General features: G+C 37.1%; 1 protein-coding gene across 19 annotated transcripts in view; it reads left to right on the forward strand.

Annotated features, from left to right (window-relative positions):
- TRDN (triadin) overlaps positions 1–14,689 on the forward strand; it is a 236,903-nt gene that overhangs the window by 164,973 nt on the left and 57,241 nt on the right. For 17 of the 19 annotated variants that reach the window (XM_054194837.1, XM_054194845.1, XM_054194833.1 and 14 more), the window contains 6 exons: positions 577–600; positions 3,391–3,441; positions 3,949–3,999; positions 9,839–9,889; positions 11,690–11,740; positions 12,322–12,372. In XM_054194837.1, coding sequence (XP_054050812.1) covers positions 577–600; positions 3,391–3,441; positions 3,949–3,999; positions 9,839–9,889; positions 11,690–11,740; positions 12,322–12,372 — 279 coding nt within the window. The remainder of the gene's footprint in view (positions 1–576; positions 601–3,390; positions 3,442–3,948; positions 4,000–9,838; positions 9,890–11,689; positions 11,741–12,321; positions 12,373–14,689) is intronic. The other 2 variants (XM_054194850.1, XM_054194846.1) reach the window with 1 other exon arrangement.

Below are 14,689 nucleotides of genomic sequence, written 5' to 3' on the forward strand. Positions count from 1 at the left end.
AGCAACATTTCAGTTGACTGATCTTTTATTAGTAGGAAAGCAAAGTTGCACAAAACATTTTTAACTGTTAAAAGGAGAGCAAGAAGGCAGAGAACTGCCAAAAGTGTCTAGAAAAAGACAATGCTTTAACTCTTTGCCCTCTTTGTTTGAAAAATGACATGAACAAGTGTCAGATGGTTGCCAGGGAGTTACTGCCTGTCACTAAGGCCACTGAGAATTAATACTTAAAAGAAATAAGGAAAAGGCGAAGATTTTTTTTCTTGTGATATCCAATAGTACTAAGAAAGGAGTTAATAAACATCAGTTAAAGCAGGTCATATGAGACTGGGGGTTTTTATGCTCTTGTTGGCAGTCTGCAAGGTACTAGTTGGGAAACATGAACCCTTTTCCCGTATGCTGTCAAGCAACAGTGGAGTGGAAATCATTTTTGAGATATATTTAAGCACTTAGGGGCAACATATATTTAAATACATTTTCATTAGCTGATTGTATTAAAAATAATTTCCTACGTTAACATGTATTCTAATATCTACTTTTTCTTTTCACTTTTTCTTCCCTTCTCTTCTTTTTCCTCAGATAAAGCAAAGATGAAACAAGGAAGTAAGCTATGGTTTTACATATTGCTTCTCCCTATAACTGATAAAGCAATGTCAGATTTATAAATGAAAAAAAATGTGTAAAAGCTCCTGCTGCTGATCAGAATTGCAGATTATGGTTGATTACACAGACTAGAACTGATAAAAAAAAGGTTGATAACAATAATAATAATGGGTATGTTGAGAAATTCTGTCTGTTTAAGCCAAAGTTTGAATAAAAAAAAAAATTTTACACACAAAATTCTTCTCTACGCAGCTGCTAGGCTCATTACAGGTCTCAGTTGTGTATTCTGATGTCAACATGGGCTTAACACTGCAAATCAATACGGAGCACGTAACACAAGTCTCTTGCGATGGGATTTGTGCTACAAGTTGTCATTTTGCCAAGTTATGGCAGACTGTCTAGCAGACCTCAGTAAGTTCAGTCCCACAGAATTTGGCCAGTGTTTATTTACAATTTAATTTCCCATTTCCAGGTCAGTCCTGGGTCATTTTCTAAATTCTTCAGCAGTGTCTGTGTTATATGCCACACTATCCTAAAACCCATTTTTTTCTCCTGGAGATGACAGCTGGCTCTGAAGCACCTTCCCAAAGTTTTCCTGGTTTGGGGATAAAACAAAGGAAGCTTGTTTGAAGTCCATTTTGTCAAGTAGTGACTTAAGCTTTCAGTTCCGAATTGTTTAATGTTCTTTTTTTTTTTTTCAAGCTGCATCATTGAGGTAACATCTTCTGCAACAGTTTGGGTAACTGTGTTCTTAATAATGGAGGTTCACAACAACTTTAAGTTCTTACAGGCAGGTTCCTGAAAATAAAGGGTTTATATTTTGCATTAAATATTTTATTTTGATAGAGTCATAATAGTGTAGTATTTAGCTTTGAATAGCTTAGTATTTAGATTTGAATCATAAATCACACAAACACACACACGCACACAAAGAAAAAGGACTTTGTGTGCCACTTTTTTTTTTTTTTTTCTTTTCACGGAGACCATTGCACTGAATATGGAATCTCTCTTGGGAATTTTTCATAACTTGCATAGATGGACAAGTTTTTCAGTCTTCTCAGTGTTATTTCTGTTAGTACAGATTTCTGTCATTAACTTAATATTTAAAAATTGGTGTTGACTTTTTATTAGGACTATTAGAGATACTTCGTTGCCCTGTATATGCTTCACAGACATCTGCAGTAAATAGTTTTGTCACTTTGAAAATTAGTGACTGAATCATAAACTGGTGAGTACAAAACCTGAAGGCAGAAGCAGGAGAGCAGGGGTAGATTCTAAAGCAGATGTCTGGGATGTAGTGAGGATGGAAAGAGACAGCTTTATTACAATAAAATTATACTTTTTACCTTGTTTAAGAAATCCCTTTCCCAAGTCTTCTTTAAAAATTATATTGTCTGCAAGTATTGTCTTTTTAGAAGCACAGTGTAGAAGGAGAAAAATAATGAAACATTTATCCCTTGAGGTCAGCCCCCACAGAATAGGAGTTTCAATGTCAACAGTAAATTAATTTTTTCTACTTGATGGTTAATTCTACCATAAATAAAATTGTAGTATTTCTGGATTCCTTCAATTCAGATTGCCCATGAACTCAGTTTGTCTTACACAGAGCCAAGGACCAAATCATGAACAAGAAGCTTTATTGATACCATGATAAGTTACTATTGGACACAAAAGCAACAATTTGTAAATTGTGTGTGCTTAAGGCAGTAAACAATTATCACTCCAACTAACTCACTGCAGCTACTGAAAGTTTCATATCTCTCTCCAAGCACAACCGCCTCCTTATTAGGAGTCTTAACTTCTTATCTTATGTGTAGAAACCAAGAGGGTCTTCTAACAGAGTTTTTTAAGATCTAGCACTGAATTGCTGTCAAGTTTCTCAATAGAAAGAATTTTTTGCTTCAGATTTGATGGAGAACATTGTATTTTACTGTTTTCCAGAAAACATCTGTTAACTAGTTTTTGTCAGATAACAAGAATAAACCAGTGTAACCAATAGTCATATGGTTAAAACACTCATTTAACATGCAAGAATTTAAAATCCAAGTCTCTGTTCTTTCTGACTAGCCTGTTTTGGGACAGTCTAATTTGCTTTTTTATTTTCGGTTGCAAAATCCTTGGAGACCTCGGTTTCATCAGCCCAGAATGATGATCTCACATTTTGTCTGAAACAGAATTCTTGTTTTCTGCATGATGCAAATCATTTCTCATGCCTTTTGCAGGGGACTGCCCTTCCTTGTACAGTGTCCATCAAGGATGGTGTGGCCTAGCCATCTTCACTACTTGTCTATAGGCAGAATAAAAAGAACTCTTCATCTTCCTATTTGCCATTATTGTGTTGCTCTCTCAATCTGATACACATCTGACCCTCAGAAATTAATAGTTTCAATACTGTTGGACTTGCTCAGCAAGAATGGACAATCCCAGATGAGGGAAGTAGGCCACAGCCGGCTTTGATGAGTCAAAATTGGCAAAGGCTCAGTTTTGTCCTTTCTTGTTAAGAAAGTTAAAAAACTATCCTCATCCCATATTAATTTGAAGCTTGCAAATTGTATAGGTTTCATAGTTAAATCAATAAAACATACTTTGTGGACTGAACTCTCTGAATGGAAACAGGTGAATTTCATACAACTCTTGCAATCACTCCTTTTTTCATTATTTCTTCTAATATACAGTTATAGTCTCTAATATGATCTACATGCTTCATTCTCTTTTATGATTACATCTCATAGTTTCGCTCAGTTATGGCTTCTGACTGCCACTTTACTGGTGTGAATACTTCTTTTACAGATCCTGGAAAAGAGAAAGCATTGAAATCTCCAGCTGCTACAAAAGATAAAGGTAACACAGCAGAACAAAATTGTATAAAGCCCTAAGATCTATGTGCATCAAGAAAAAAAGCCTTGCAATGCATTGGCCTTTTTGTTTTTATGGTATAGTTTAGTTAAGAATTTATGACCATACTATTTCAGTAAATTTATGATAAAACTTAATTGGCATTACCTTGATCAGAAGTGCAGTTAAAGTCTTTGTAATATGAAGCATCTGTATGTAAACTGAGAAGTCTAAACTCAGAATTTAGGAACACTTGCGAACATTTGCTATTACAAGCTGCAAAGTGAAACAAGTTTTGAGCGATCTTTGTTCTTTCATCACACTTAAGAAAAGTTCGTGGTTTCACTTTGTGAGCATGTGAAAACTGATGAAAAACAGTTTTGCATTAGACGTCTAATTGGTATCATGGCTCAGTTAGGAACCATCAATTACTTGATCAATCATTATTCCAGAGCTATTAGATGTTAACCTTTTATCACTCTGGCTTGAAGATTAATAGATTATTTTTTACAGAACATGCTAAAGAAAAGGCAGGAAAGAATCCTACATCTTTAAAAGATAAAGGTAAGAATACATAATGGAATATAAAACTTGCTGAAAACCACACAAAGTAGAATGAAGATATTAATTTTAAAATAATCATTATAAATCTTTCCCATTATAAATCTTAACCGATCAACATTTAATTGGTTAAAATTTCTACAGGACGCACAGCATGAAAAAAGGGGGGGAAAAGGACATAAATAGAATATGGTGAGCCAATTAACGTTCAGAAGTCTCAAAATTATTTCAATAAATATCACAAAGCCACTTTGAGTAATGGTTAAGAACTTTTTTAAGAACTTTCTCTTCTGTACAATGCATAGTGTTTCATAGGAGCCAGTTAACAAAGTCTGAACTGAATGCTTGCATAAATCTGTGAACATAATAGGAATAAAGTAAAATTTATGAGCATATGAGTGGATAAGGTGCTTTCTGGGCTCTGTAAAAGCTATAGTTAAAAAAAACTTCATCCAGTCAACAGCCTGCAACATAACAGTTGGTGTGAATCTTTCTTTTATTCCTTATTTTTTATCAGACACTTCCCATTTCTTTTGAATTTGGTCAGAGTAGGTGGTAGCTCAGCTGAATTTCCTTTCATCCTTTATTTTGCTGGGTGCTTTTTACCCATTTTATTGCTTCCCTCCTTTCTAGAGATAGCTGTATTTGAAAGGAAAAGTGATTTATGGGTAAGTCTGATTTGACATGTTCTTTAGGTTTTTCAGGATAACAAGATCTGCCATATGGATAGACATATTAATGCTTTTTCTAAATTATAGTCATTATATGCTATTTCAAAGAAAGAACTGAATGAAGAGTTTAGTTCAACACTATGGAAAGATGAAAAAAAATCTAAAACAAAAGGAGGAATAATTTTATTACTGGACGTATTTTCAAAATCCTGGAAGCTGTGTTCATTCACTCACTCATGTTTAATTGGGCAATCACTAATTAGTCGCTTCTTTATACACAAATTAAAAGTAAATTATAATAATCTGAAAATCCTGTGGTTCATGTATTGTTCTTCTATGTGTATTCTATTCCTAATGTACACACTTCCCATTTACATGAGCTTAGTTATCTGGAGCAGAACTGCATATCCAAACTCTCCTGGGATCCCATGGTCCTCTCCAAAGGCTGCTTATAATCTGTTGTTCCCTGATGAGCTTGTGCTGAAAAATTAGAGGAGGCACTTAAGTGACAGCTCTGTCCCCTCCTTCCCTGCATATGCTCAGCCGGATGCTCATTGCAAAGGATTAATGGGGGCAGGGGGGAGAAAAAAAAGAAAGAAAGAAGAGACCCAAAAAGGTTTTTCCTCTTTGGCAAAAGTTTCTTAAGAACCCATGGAAATGGATTTGCCAGCCCTGAACAGGCTTCTGTAGCATGTCCTTCACTGAGTGCTCCCATGGCGCCACTTTTAATCTCCTGGGCTCATGCTCAATAGACCAGCAACTTCAATCACTGAGTTATTAACAGGTCCTTCTAACATGACAGAGGAGGTTAGACCTTCTCCACCCAGCCTTCAGAAAGGGGCAGGCCAGAATTTATTTTAAACATCAAGTGCAGGCCATGTTAATATCAGATTTCCTACACTTTAGGAAAACAAGGCAAAACAATCTCTATAAAAGTTCCACATATTCCAACATAGTGTTACCAGCTAGAGCATCACACCACATTCCTTATCGCATGTAGTGCAGTCATGTATGCACAATGCATTACTGCTGCTAACAGCAAGATCTCGACCTACTACTCGATGCTGAATACAGCTGTAAGCCCACTGCAGGCTCCTGAGCCCCGGCAGGGATGTTGATGGCCAGCCCAGCTGAGCCCAGCCCCTCAGATCCTGAGAGCCCTTGCTGATGCAGCCATCGCTGTTTCCTGTAATAGGCATCAAACTTGCACAGTTCAGCGTCTGTGTCTAAAAATGCGGGTGCTGATTAGCAAGCTGAACAGCTCAGTTCAAAATATATAGGCAGTGAAGACTCTATAGGAAGCACGTATAAAGCTGTGTGGGAGAAACTCTTAAAAACTTTGGTGCCTTTCTGGGCTATGTGCTTTCCCTATTGCATTTTGGATTACTCTGCTACATAAACATATATTAGAGACAGATCTCAGAGATCTGCCAGCTCTGTTCTGCTCCCTTGTCCCTGAGGGCAGTTTCCCAGGGGGTCCTATTGACTAATTCCTTGAACAGATGTAAGTTTGCTTTCCTAAAATTCAGGGTCCTGACTTTACTCTTCACCTGGCCCATATCCCTCAGGACTGCAAAATCCACCAGCGCATGATCACTGCAGCCCACGCTGCTTCCAATCTTGACATCACCGATTAGCTCACTTGCATTGGTGACCAACAGGTCCAGTATCGCATGCCCTCTGGTAGGGCTGTCTATTATCTGGCTTAAGAAGATATCCTCCATGCATTCCGGGAGTCTTCTAGATTGCGTACAGCTCACTGTGCTACTTTTCCAGCAGACGTTGGGTTGGTTGAAGTCCTTCAGCAGGACAAGAGCATGAGAGCGTGATGCCTCCTACAGCTACAGCAAGAAGGCTTCGTCAATAGGCTCCCCTTGGTTGGGAAGCCTGTAGTAGACACCAGCTACAAGGCTTCCTTTGTTTCCTCAGTCTCTAATTCTTACCCATAAGTTTTCAACCTGCTTTGGCTATTCTTCAGAGACAGGTCATCACACTCTATCCATCTCCTGATGTAGAGGGCGATGCCTCTGTCCCTCCCTTCCTCACCTATCACCGCATTCCAGTCACGGGGTTCGTCCCACCAAGTTTCAGTAATTGCAACTACGTCTTAGCTTTCTAGCAGCACAGTGGCTTCCACCTCCTCATGTTTGTCACCCATGCTGCAGACATTGGTCTAGAGGAATTTTAGCTGGGCTGTCAGCCATGTCACCTTCTTAGAGGAGCACCCCTTAATTCCTTTCAGGTATTTCATTGGTGTTTCCCTCTTGGCTCCTGTAACCTCAGAAGCCCCTGGCTCATCTTGGTAAGACTCCAAGTGTGCTGCAGTGTAGTCAGCACGTCCCAGCGCAGCATAATCCTGTATCTTTGGAGTTTGTTACTATTCGTGTAAAACCAAATAAAGCAACATTTTTAGATGCGGTGTTAAACACATGTGATGATTAATGTTTGCCTGGCACCTTATGCAATAAAAGAGGCATCATCATACCTCATTCTGTTTGAAGAATGGACTAAGTTTGGATGAACAAGGATGATGTCCAGATCAAAAACCTTATCATAAAGCAGGCTATTTTTCATAAACTGATGCATAATGTTTTTATTTAAAGCAGAGATAAGAAAAAAAAATCCTTGAATTTGGAGTTATTGCTGGGATATTCTACAGATCACAACCTCACAATGTTACCTTATCTATTTTATGAGGTGAATAAACTGTCTCCAATCTTAGAGTCTAATTTTATTGGCAGTAATAAGGAGAACAGTGGAAGAATATACTTTCCATTGTCTTGTGATAAAGGACATCTCAGGACTCCTTCTGAATTTAAAACTACCTTTCATCTTTTTCCTGAAGTAAAGAAAAGTAAAGAAGGCCACTTACAATAATGAATATAAAAGCTGATTTTCTGTTGACATAAGCATATTCAAATAATGTGAAGCCAATGAAACTCTAAAGTATAATTTGCCATGTGATTTTTTTGGTAGATATCTTACCCAGCTAATCAGAGTAGAAGCTCCTTCATCCAGAGTCTCTAACAGTGGCACTAAAAGCTCATGATATGTCATATAGGACTCCTGACTGAATTTTTCTAAGAAATTAACTAGAATTGCACTATGCTGAGTTACTAAAGTGGCAGCATTTGTGCTGTATAGATAATGTAAATTTACTCTTACCCTGTGTTCCATGATTTGTTTTCTGAACAAATGCTTCTTTTCTCCCTCTTGTTTGCTTTTGATATCTTTTGGGATATCTTTGCATCTTTTCTTACATCAGTTATGTGTGGATAATAAGCCTATTTATTTTTATGCACAGGTTTGTAGGGGAAATATGCCAGTAGTGTATATTTATTTCTTGCCATATACTTAATAGTACATTGTCATTAAAGAAACAAATGTGCTGATTTGTGCTTGCTATGTAGTGCTTGTGCTTCCTTTAAAGTAAAAGTCAAATGAAACATCTTGCCTGTAGCATTTATCTTTACTTATAACACACATTTTTATTCTTTAAAACTAGAAAATTATGTTGTGAGACCCACCTACAGGAAAGCAGTGTCTGTTCAGTTTATATTTCCTCCTATTCCCATCTGCTTATTTGTTGTTGTCATTTGCGTGAGAACTAGATCTTTACCCTGAAGAGTTCACATGCTGCTACTGCTGCACTTTCTGTACCGTCTTCCTAACCTGACCCAGCCTCACCCTTGGAGTAGGATGTGGGAGGAAAGCAGCAAGGTGAATGTTGGCTTTAAGACAACTTTATGTTTTTCTCCTTCTGGGACCAGCAGAAAAGTGGTCAGTCAAGAGCAGAAGCTTGAAAAGTCTTCAGTGAGCCCCTGTTTAAACCCCTGAAGATGAAAACCTGCTCCCTGGAAGGGAAGGAGCACTCATGATCTCAGTAGCCTTGGCTCAGAGGTTGTGAAAGCCAGTGCACCATGGAAAGTGTCCTGCATTGATAGCTGCATCCAGAAGTTTTAAGAGTCAAAAACACTGAACCTGCTTTAGGAGATACAAATCATAAGAAATCTCAGGGAAACCTGCTACACAGATGACAAAAAGAAAAAACCTCATGGGCACATGCCACCAAACCCATAAGGCCAAAGGCAGTGATTTATGCCTGTGGCTGTACAGTGGCAGTGGCCACTGATCTCTGAGATCACAAAGGTGCACTCAGACTAAAATGATGAAGTTTGGGTGCTGTTGCCTCAAGGCTTCCTATGTAGTCAACACAGAGGGTCCTTCAAAGGGTTTCAGAGTCTTCACACTGGAAGCTGTCTGTCAGTCCCCTGAAGGAGCCCACTTGCTGCTGTGAAGACCAGGCTCCTAATTTAAATACCTAACCCTGAACAGTGTGATTTGTCCAAAGGCTTCAGCCACCTTGGAAGTGAAGTTTTTCTGTTACAACTCACACTTAAAGCCAGACGGATAAGTGGCATCATTTTCTGGTACCATGGCAGCCAAAAGGATGATCAGTCTATAACTTATTTTGGAAAGTATCTTCTTTTAGCTTTATCTGGTTTTGCTGAAGATTTGGTTAACTTCCATTTGGAATAAATGGTATGTTTTTTCTAGATCCTTAGGTGCTATATCCTGTCAGATGGAGTGTAATTTGGTCTACTCAGCACCCTGCAAGCTGTGATATTCTCTCACTTAAAGCACATACATTCATAAACTTATGAAATTACTTCCTCGCTTTGGAAAAAACAATTTCCTCCTAATAGTCCCTGATACATACACTTAAAAGGTCAAAAGGCTGTTGCTTTAAAAAAATAATTATATATTAGTTGTTTATACAACATAATGTATGCTTTTCCTGTGCTTGCTGACCCAAAACGCATGCTAAAATTAGGCTTCAGCCCACCAGAGAAAACAGAAGAATCCTTCCTGTCTTCATGAAGTCTTGGATAAGGCCCTAAGAATTTCTAATTCTGCACCTTTACTTGCATTTTTCCCTCCTCCTTTCCAGTTTCTCTCTTCTGTTAGGTCTCCACAGAGTGATCTATAGTAACTTCTACTGGTGCATTTGCTACTAACACTATTGCAACTTAAAAAATATAAGATGGTTACTAGAGAGGATGTAAAGACAGGTCAAGGTTGCATCCATTTGAATATTTTTGTGTTTCCTTTTAAACGTAGAAAGGTGGTCCTATCTTCTAAGTCTCAAAAGCTTAATTACCTCCCTACAGATTCTCTAAAAGGAAAAAATCCCAAGAATCCAGAGGTGGCAAAGGAAAAAGGTAATTAAAGTAGTTAAGAAATTCAGAACTGAATATCAGAACAGCTATTCAATGCTACAAACAGGTCTTGAATTGGAATATATGAGGATGAAAACCAAACCCATCCTGATTTGTGTCTAGATTACTTTATCCATGATACTATTTTAACATTTTTGCTGTACAGTTCCCCAGTAGGGTCCCTAGAAAGTACCTGGGCTTCTTTTAAATGCAGAGATTTGAATTTGCATCCAGGGGGAAGTAACTAAAATGTATTTTTGTACCATCTTTGGATGTTAGTCTGTCAAAAACAAGTTGTCTAACACCCTTGGTGGGGACATTCCTTCAGGGAACTAGACTAAATCTGGTCCACATGGCTATTGCTCAGTAATGTCGTTGACTGAGAGAGACTGGCTGAGGGCTACTGACAGATGCAGGTGTTTGAGGGGGACTGGTGCGTCAGGGGTTTTTCCTAATTTATTTGCAACATAGACACATACATCTCTGATATTTTCAATTGCAGGAGGCTGGCCTGCTAGCTGTGCACACAGAGGTCACCGATTGTTTGATAGTGACATTTGGAGAAAACCCTATTTGTTGCAATGTGATGTGTATTGAACACTAATGTGAAGAATTATAGGATTCACAAGGACTGATGACTCTCTGAAGAGTACTGAAATAGCTCAAAAATTTCAGGGAAATAGAATTTCAGGGCTAGCAGAACTGTGTATGGTTCCCAAGCTATAAAGGCATATCTGAGGTCCAAATTGTGGCAAAGTCACATTTTTTTGGAAGCTGGAGATATTCAATGCAGTCCAGATAATGACTGGCACAGTGCAGGGTACTGAATAGGCATACAATAAAGTGATGCACTTCTGGGAGGAACATATTATTCCTTGTGAAAGCTCCAGGGGAATGAAACCAGGGCACCACTTGGCGCTCAGGATTCTCCTCTTTGTGAGCATTGTCAGTCCATGTATCTCACCTGGGCACCACAACAAGGTCATAGTTTTCCTTTATTTGTGCTTAGCCAACTTCCAGATTTTCTTCTGTCCTGGGTCCTGTCTTGTCAGGTACAAGAAAAAGAGCACTAGAATATCAATAGTTTTTCCCATCTCCTTTAATATTTTGACATATACTGCAGAAAATTAAAGATAAAATTATGTTCTTGGACTATTCATTGTGACATAAAATATATAAATGTACATTAGAAGGTTGAACACTGCTCTTATTTTATACCCAGCTTGCCTGTGATTTTAAAAGGCTATATATATGCAGGAAGAAAAATCCTGTTCACAGGTAATACCCATATGGCCTCTTTGATATTAAAAGAATAATAGATTCCTAAATGAGTAACTGGTCCTTTTGTCAGTCCTGAATAAAGAAAACTCCCACTTACCTTTATCAGCAGCCTCTGGCTTTCAAGACTAGTATTCTTAATATTTTAATTGTATCAATGTGGATTAATTTTGTATTTGGGTTCAGCAAAAGAAAAATCCATTGATGCCAACTGCTCTATAGAATTGCTTTCCTCTTTGTAAGTTATTATTCTTCATTGCCTACTTGTGAGACAGCTTAAGAGTTTCCTCAAAATGCAAAACTAATGACATATTGAAGGCCTATTATTTTGCATATCCAAGTCTAAAAGGATGAATGAATGACCTCGTTGTTTTGTCCTGTTCTTTATTTCCATGCTGTTAAATCCATTTAATTATCGCATCTTTTCTGCTCTCTACATATCAAACTGTTTGACTTGCTTTCTTTTCAAGTGTCATTTTGTTTCTCTAACCTGACTTGCGATAAATGTTAAATGTTTCTTTCTAGATACTGGTAAAAGAAAAGATGTGAAGCCTCCAGCAGCCTTAAAGGAAAAGGGTAATGTCTTATCATTATGTGGTTGGGAAATAACCAGTCATCCTCATGAAAGGGTCTGCTGGTATCTCAGTGTAGTTTCAATCTATTTTGAATTACAGGTTTTTGGTGAAAAGGAACTAAACCTAGCTTCTTCTCAATTAATAGATCTGATATATTGAAAGGAGCAGAGTTTGACACGATTCAGAAATAATAAAATCATAACCCTTATTCTGAGGTTCTTTAACCGCTGTCTGACCTGCACAGCTCATATTGCATCTGGAATGCTGGTCTATTCTGAGTGAATCAGTAACAGAGCTGTTACTGAATTCACAAGACACACTGAAATGATAGGCTGCACAGGAATTATTTGACCTGCAGAAACGTTGCCAGATAATTTAGTGGGAATTATTTTTGGTTTGCTTTCAAATTTTAAGTTGAGCCTTTTATTGAAGTAAACAGAAATTCTAATTCTTAACACATACCTCTTTTGCACATTTTGCTTGGTCTGTTGTTATGCATGTTTGTTATAGTACTGATGGACACAATGTATATTTATATTACTAACTTTCTGCTTCCATTTTTGTGTTTGATATCTTTTCCAGACTCTTCAAAAGGAAAAGAAATGAAGACCTCAACTACAACTAAGGAAAAAGGTAACAATCCCAAGTTGAGCTGAGCCTTAGCATAAGATTTAGTTGAGAAAATAAATCCTTTGTGCAAGTATTCTCAAAAGAAATCCCAGTTTCTTCACTTAGCCATCCATAAATATCCTTGACTTGCATCCTCTGCGGCTCAACATTCTTTTTACCTGGGTGATAAATGAGAGATACATATGGGGCATCCAAGCAAGTTGTAGCAGTAGTACTTCATAGCCCCCAAAGTTACGAGGACTTGTTATCTTCTTTCTTAATTTTGTCTTATTCTTTCTATTTAAAATTGTCATTTCAGATTGCATTTTACTTTTTTCTCTAACACATTATTTGACTGTGCTTTGGTCTCTCTTCTTACTTTGAAACATCAGCACTAGCCATCAAATAAAGATCAATTATAATGTATAGTACATTACCTCTTAAATACTAAGCATTTTTAGGCAGTCATAAAACTGTAACTGTAATTAACCAAATACTTTCAGGTTTATTTATTCATATCAATGAAATTCAAATAAAACTTCGTTTTACTTTGACACTATTTGCATATTGATTAAATACCACTTGCTCATTAGAAAGCAGTCTCTCAGGTTAAGTATGTAAATAATTTAACATGGATAAGAATATGTAATAACTTCCTAACTAATAACAGTCATTTGAGCCATGGGAATATAGTAGTCAATCTTAAAACCTTCCAGTCATTTTTGAAAACTACTTCAGATAATTGAATAATATTACTTCCTATCTTTAGATTTTCCATAAGGATCACTAGAAATAATGAGGCAATATTTTCTCTGATGAAGTTATGAAAGATAACATTTGCAAGTTTTTAAGTGCAGCTATTTCACATAGTCTATGTAGATAGTAAATAGCAGAATTGTAAAAATCAGCTATTACTTTGCACAGTGGTATCATTGTGAAGCGAAGTGAAGGCTTAAGTGCTAGAAGAGGAACCAGGGCTTAATTAGTCTGAAACTCTTTGCAGTATTCAAAGCAGATGAACCTGCATTGATAGTCCAAGGTCAGGGACATTAGAAAAACAGGGATGCATTATTGTACCATTTCTTTTAGTTCACTTTATTCAACAGGGAGTACTGAAGTACTGGCGGTTGGAGGGGTGTCTAGTGATTATTGGTTTAATACAACTTGGCTTTTATATTTTGAGCTTCAGGCACGCAAGGCCTATGGACTTCCTGCTAGGTTCTTGCAAACATATCTGTGAAACATAGGTAGGTTAATGAAGAGTTAAACATTGATTAGATCCTTAAGTATTTGACTATTGAGCTTCCCACTGAATTTCTTGTATAAGTTTTTACTTCAGCTCTCCATAAATATTTCAGGTTTGAAGACTGATTTATTTAAATTTAAGTGATAATAAAAGTAAAATACTATTTATTACAAAAGATCAAATACTATAAAGGAATAATACATGTCTGTAAGAGTTCTTTAGCTGAACTGATAATGAATTAACTTCAGTGAAGTGTCAAACCCCCACCCAACTATACAGAAAAATAAGTATTTAAAAAGGACTTAATTAACTCAATTTGATCAGCCAGTGAAACAACTGGTGAATAACAGCTCCTTTCAAGTTCTAAAACTGAGTTCTTTCAAGAAAGGACATGTTTAATTAAACATTGTAGAGTTTCACTGACTGCACGTGAAATCATTTATGCTCAGTACATTTGAGAACAAAACTCAGTACACCAAAGAGATTTACCTCACTATCTCTTTTTTTTTTTTTAATAAAATGAAGTATTCTTCCCATTGTAGTTGATAGGACCAATGAAAGATTTTTCTTTATATTATAGCAGTAGAAAATATGAGCTATGTCCCCAGTGAACTTTCATATCACACAGAATTGTTCCACACAGGCTAACTTTTTTACCAATAGATTAAAACACTGTAAGATACATAAAAGATTCTGTGTTGTTGTATCATCTTACAGTCTTACAGTTTTCTACTTGTCAAGACACAAGAACCAAGATCTGAATGTTTAGTGCAGAGTATGCAGAGTTTAACTCCACTGCAGTACGAGGTCACATTAGAGACACCTGTGATTATTTTGAGAAAGAACAATGGCTTGGATGAAGTCTGAACTAGAACTGGTTGTCTTTACAGTAACAACAGGATATTTGTGAGACCAGTGCCATAATTTAGTGGGGACTAATAGTGTTGAGTCTGCACAGGTGAGATGAGCAGCTTCCCAAGTGAGTTGAGCACTACTGGCTTCGGTTTTTCCTAGTGGCTAGCATGGGTCCTTGCACATCACCTGTGGATGTACTTGATGTCTTGCACAGCTCACTGAGAGCAACTGATATCGCAC

Source organism: Rissa tridactyla, chromosome 3, assembly GCF_028500815.1.
Source record: "Rissa tridactyla isolate bRisTri1 chromosome 3, bRisTri1.patW.cur.20221130, whole genome shotgun sequence".
NCBI classification, from domain to species: domain Eukaryota; kingdom Metazoa; phylum Chordata; class Aves; order Charadriiformes; family Laridae; genus Rissa; species Rissa tridactyla.